This window comes from Buceros rhinoceros, unplaced genomic scaffold, assembly GCF_000710305.1.
Source record: "Buceros rhinoceros silvestris isolate BGI_N320 unplaced genomic scaffold, ASM71030v1 scaffold1739, whole genome shotgun sequence".
NCBI classification, from domain to species: domain Eukaryota; kingdom Metazoa; phylum Chordata; class Aves; order Bucerotiformes; family Bucerotidae; genus Buceros; species Buceros rhinoceros.
This window is the reverse complement of record NW_010429595.1, coordinates 56,277-62,276: the sequence shown is the minus strand read 5'-3', so window position 1 is coordinate 62,276 and position 6,000 is coordinate 56,277. Positions and strand designations below refer to the sequence as shown.

General features: G+C 44.5%; 1 protein-coding gene across 1 annotated transcript in view; it reads right to left on the bottom strand.

The window, feature by feature from the left end:
- The window catches only part of LOC104499197 (solute carrier family 22 member 2-like), a 9,657-nt gene extending 4,353 nt beyond the window's left edge, over positions 1-5,304 (bottom strand). Inside the window, exons 1-3 of the mRNA XM_010142672.1 lie at positions 4,894-5,304; positions 2,570-2,673; positions 1,363-1,517 (exon numbers count right to left, since the gene is read on the bottom strand). Coding sequence (XP_010140974.1) covers positions 1,363-1,517; positions 2,570-2,673; positions 4,894-5,304 — 670 coding nt within the window. The remainder of the gene's footprint in view (positions 1-1,362; positions 1,518-2,569; positions 2,674-4,893) is intronic.
- Positions 5,305-6,000: the final 696 nt, after the last annotated feature.

Genomic DNA, 6,000 nt, shown 5'->3' with positions numbered 1-6,000 from the left:
CAGCAGGACTGACCCAAAAGCAGCTGAAGGGTATAAGTGTCCCAGAAGAGCATGACAAGAAGGTTGGTGTGTCCTTGTACCCTTCCCTGGGCATTCAGTACTGGCTACCCTTAGGGAGAAGACCCGAGTCTGGAGGGGCTTTGGGGCTGATTTCTCTCTTCAAGAAGAATCAGAAGTAACAAGGTGTAGCTGAGGGAACGTGTCTGGATAGGGCAAAGTCATTGTGCTGATAGGGATTTTATGCCCTAAAATGACATAAAGTTCCCCAGGAGTGATGAATATTTAATTTGTGCAGGAAAATATGTAAGGGGACAATCAAGCACCTAAAATATGCACAGAAAAGAACAACTATGTCTTGGCAAAAGGTGGCCTAGATTTTTTTGTTTATTTGTATAACGTATCTTGATAACCTCATTAGCAATAAATCATCACTAAAAGAATGAACATTTTAGAGTGTTAACATTTATATTTTTATCACCACCACAAAGAACTGGATCACTCAGAGCTACTCTGTAGAGCCACCTGACACCCTAATCCAGATGAGATTCTATCAGACAGCGTTGAAGATATTTAATTTGTTGCTTCAGTGACTGCTTGATTTTTATTTTTATTTTATTTTATTTTTATCATCAAGTGCCTGAACTCCACACCAGAGAAGTCCCAGGGAGCTCTACCATACACCAGAAAGCTGAGCTGGCCCCAACCCTGCTGCCACATAGCCATGCTTTGCTGCTAGACATGATCAGTGCATGGCTCTGGAGGAAGCGCCAGCGTAGCCCGGCTCCTTGCCTTGCTTTGCAGGCCCCCAGGTTGGCCTCCACTCAGAGGAGTGCACTGATACCCAAACAGTTTGCTTTTCTGAGCAAGTACATGCTGTTCTTTGGTTATTTTTAGACCATACAGCCTTTGTTTGCCCTTGAATGCTCTTCAAAGCCATAAAAATGCCCCCAATTTCCCCCCACCCTCAGCTTGCTTCTTTAGTGGCCTCCTCTGTCATCACCCCACCTGCAACTGAGCTGGAGCAGCTTCGGTCTGCCTTGGGGCCATTGCCTTCCCCAGTCAGTGCCTGTGGGGAGGCAGGGAAGCCCTGGGGACCATATCTGCAAAGGAGAACTGCAAACAGAGAAAAGCCTATCCTCAGGTAACAGCTCTAAATATACCACCGCTTGCCCGAGCTTCTCCTTAATGGAAGTGCTTGAAAAAAATCCTCAGAAGTCAAAGAGGAAGAAAACACCTCAATATCAGCTTGCATATATGATTTTTAAAAGCCATGGGAAGCATTTTTTAAATGGTTTTTGTTCAGGGGCTTTTTTCTTCACCTTCTGCAGCCAGTCTTGCTTCTGGAAAAAGGTCTGAACTCACCCAGGATGTACCCTGCAGTCCAGCAGCCCTTGCTGACCAGCCCTTGCAAAAAGCGGAGGATGACTATCCACAGGTAGGTGGGCACGAAGACCAGAAGGATTCCACAGACAACGTTTGCAAGAATTGTACTTAAGAGGCAAAATTTACGGCCAAACCTGGATTGGAAGATAACAGAAATAAAGCGAAACACTAGTCATGAAAAAATAGGCGTTTTAAAGTAGTAATAGCTTTGTACAGCTTTGGAAAAAATCCAGCTGTGCTATACAGGGGATAGATGCATACTGACTTTTATTCTTAGCCCTTTACTCATCTGCTTTTCAATTTCCTGAAGAGTTACTGTGCCAATCGCTCTACAATTCTGCAAAAGCTTTCATTTCTCAGAGGAAGAAAAATTGCCAAAATTAAAGAGCAGCAATAGTCCTATATTTACACATATTTGGGCTGTGACTTATCTCTGAGTTTCAGAATAGGCAGCTTAGTAAGTTTTTTTTTTTATAATGGGGTGAAAAGTAATTATAGGTTAATATGATTCTAATATGTCTGCATGCACCAAGGTAACAGATCTACATACCCCAGTCTCAAACCTCAAAAATCATACATGTATGGATCTCACTGTGAGTGGGCTGCATTTCACAGCTGGAGCAGCTCAGAGTCTGCTGTACTAAACCTCTAGACGGGAGGTGAACAAGTCAGGGGAAGGGGTTTCCAAATACCAGCATTTGATGCTTTTTAACTTTGGCCACCTGGGCAAGAGTGGCTGTCTCTGCTGGCTCTGAACAGGGGTGCTAAGGATGCCATGACAGAGGGATTTCCAAACCAGCACTCCTGCTATAGCTACCCATCAGTCTCTGCAGCTACTATTTTAAAGTTTCTCCAAAGGAAGGAAGATGCTTCCAAGCTCAAAAACAGCATTTCCTGGCTTTGATTAACACTCCCAGGCTCTGATGCAGCATGGTAGGAAGTTTGGGGCGTACGGTCCTAAAATAGTCCTCACAGAGCAGGAGAGGTTTGTGCAAACAACCCCATATGACCTAAGAGACAGAATACTCACTCCTAATACCGTGCCTGAACATCCAGGTGGTTGACCTGATTTTGAGAAGAGCAGAGATGATACCAGTTGCACAACCATCCTCTGCCTTTACTTAAAGATTAGCTGCAGAACATTGATAAAGGAGGTCAGAGGGTTTTACTGTTGGCCCACACGTACCTGTCTGCTATGTAGCCAATGTTTATGGAGCCTATAAAAAACCCAGCATTCACAGAAGACTGAAAGAGGTCCAGCTTCCAGGAGTCCTCACACACCAGGTTAAACTAAAAAAGCAACCAGAGTTAGAAGCAAGAAAGTGAAATGAGGAGCTGGCTCATACATAAGTCTCCTTCAGCTGAAGATTTAAACTTGTTTCTGGGTCAATGCCTGTTTTGTCATCATCTAAAAATCCTACTGACTTAAGTGTCCAACATTAAACACAGAATCAAACCCCTGAGCAGTCTCCTAGTATTCCCTATTCAAGTCTCATCTCTTGTCATTGGCAAGAATATAACTGAGTTACACCTGTCAAGATAGAGACCCTAATTTGTGCTAGGTCTTGTTTATCAAACAGCATAGACCTGATGATAACTCTTCAAACAGCTTTTGGGGGGTTTTTTGGCTGATGGTGAGTATTTCTAAGTAATTCTGGTTGCCTCCTGCTCTTGCATGCCAGTAGTCCCTGCAGACCTCTCACGACTAAGAGTGATGCCTTCACTAAAGGTATCCTAGATGCTGAAACCTACCTTGTGCTGCTTCCCATGGAGCACTGGCTCCCCAGAGGAGGGTATCTGTGTTTGCCCCAAGGACACAGCATTTTCTCTCTGCTCTGTCCTTTTGCTCAGCTAAACCCTTCCTACAGCCTAACCTGCCAGGAGACCAGGCATTTTGCATCTAGGGCCAAGCTTTACACCACATGGGCACACAGATATTTGCTATCTGGCCTTCCTTCTCATGTCTTAAGTAGATACGTATAGAAGTTACTGTAGAGTAAGTTAATTTAAAAAGCTGTCCTAATGTGACTGAGAATCCCTTCCCATCATGCTGGTAGCTGGGTTTATATAAAGCTATACATCTTTAATCAACATAAAGCCAGATATTCCTCCTGATACTCTGTGAGGGTTCCCATGAGGATATTCTTCCATGAGTCAGTTGCTCCTTTGAGCAAAGTAACATGCTTAACCCTGCACTATCTTTTTCCTTGCTTGGCTCAACAGACCCCAAGAGTCTTCATGGAAACCATCTGAACCAGAAGCAAATCACATTGTCAAAATGCACACAGAAGCGCATAACATTTCTGGTTACCCTGCAAAGGAAACAGCCTGCGGGCCTGGCCTTGCACCACCTTCAGAAGAAAAGGGAAAACAACTCATGTGAGAGCATGACAACACAAATCCACACAGACCACAAGTTTTCAGCATCCCACAATCTCAAGAGATCATAGCAGGGGTATGTGGACCACAGCTGCTGCTGTGCCTTCTGCAGCCTGGTGCACTGCTGCTTGGAAGCCCTGGGTCACCCTCCATTTGAGGAGTGCACATCAGACCATCTGAAAAGGTTTGGTGCCTCATTTCCTCACTTTAGTATCACGCAGTCCATACTTTGTGGAAAGAAGGACACCTGTAGTATACCATCTAAAATCTAGCTCTAACCTGTTACAAAAATATAATCACTGAAGTTGCTGGAACGCAGAATTTACTCACTCTTGTGTTTGTGTTAGATGTATGGGACAAACATCCTAAAAATCAGCCATCACTAAAAATTTGGTGGAACTTTCTATGACAAAAACAAGTTTGTCATTCCAGATACTGATTTGTTTTTAATAAAGTTAGAGCATGTAAGACCCTAAAGTATCCCCAGTAGCTTAAATACCATTTTCAATTTATTCACACACCTCCTGAGAACCCAAAACCAGTCACTGGATTTTCTGCATTTTATTTCTGACTTAAGCTGGTCGCTTGTGGGAGGCAATTACCTTTTTCCCCCACCCATAATCCTTTGATGATATTTGAAACAAATTTTAAAAGACTTTATTAAAAGAAAAGGGTCAAAGAAATCAAGACCTTCACATCTGGGCACAGATCCCAGAAAGGTTGGAAGGTCTGTGCACTGCACCCACTCTGCGATCGGCCGGTTTTGTTTGCAGCACTACAGGCTGCTGCCCCCTCACAGGCACTGTTTACACACCTCCACCAATCGGACCTCTCATGTGAAGGGAGTTTCATTCAGAACTGAACTTTATCTACCTGGGGATTTATTTGTTGAAATATGCTTTGCTCCCCAGCTGGAGATACAAATCTCTTGAGTAGCCAAGGCCACGTTTCACGCAAGGACAGAGGGAAGACAACTTGCAAAGCACCCAGTGCAAGTTCACGGTGAGAGAGGATCCCTCGCCAGGTAAGCAGGCATCTTTTTAAGACGGCCAAGGCTACACCAACCCGCTTCCACGTCTCTCAGCTTGTCTGTAAGAGGAAGGACAAGGGAAAGGGAACATTGGTTTTTACCTCAGTCACCAGAGAAGTCCCCAGAGAATCGTAGACCCAGCCGTCCTGGCAGGGACCAAGGGGGACGGTGCTCCAGTTGCCCACGAGGCTGCCAAGGGGGTCAGCGCAGCTGATGCCTGTTGCATTCCAGTCCACCTCATACCTCCTGCAGCGGCTACTGAAGCTGGCCCCGTGGCTGTCCCACTCAGGAACTGTGTGATTCAGCTGCTCCTCCAGGCTCCAGCCACACCGCTCACTCAGTTCAGCCACCCCAGGACTGAGGCAGCGATGCTCGGGGATAAACCCGAAGAAGACGACACCCACATACACCGGCGTGAAGGCAGCAGAAAGCAAACAGAGGACAAAGAAAGTTTGCTTCTGGAACCTGTCAAATTCTCCAACATTCTCCAAAATGTCATCTAGGGTTGGCATTTTGGCATCAAAATCACCCCAAAAACCTCATCTAGGTCTTCTCTGCAGCACTGATACATTTAGTTGGCAGCAAAGCTATTTAAGTAACAAAGACATTTGACCAAAAGTCAAGACTAACTCCATAAATAATTAAACTACATGTTGCAAGCTTTACTTTTCAAGTTTTATTCGAAATCACACCTTAATTCACCCAAGGAGAATTTGCATTTAACCCCTAGTAAGAGTATATACGTTCCTTTTCACCACAAAAAAACCACTAAGAGCCACAGCACTTCAGGTTTTTTTTATATTAGCCAAACCTGCTCCTCAAAGAGGCACTTTAAAGAGCAAGTGTAGATGGAAATTTCCACCAATACGCAAACAAAAAGTTTTGTGTAACAGTTGCTGGGCACTGCATGTCAACAAGGCTTATCAGCCAAGTTCTATAAAAAACAGGTAAATACACTGTGAAACAGAAGCGTCTCTACATTGAGCCACGTAATGGCAAAGGAACAGCTTTCCTGCAAACTCCAGTACCGTGTATGTGTCACCTTGCAGCCACCCTCGCTCTCCACACACCTCCATTTCCAAAGAACACCTCTCCCCACTGCATAAGGGAACGCAATTTTCACCTGACCATATTTTTGTGGAGATAGGCAAGACAAAAAGCATTCACTAAGTAATTACGCACTGGGAATAGTTTTGAGAAGCCATAAT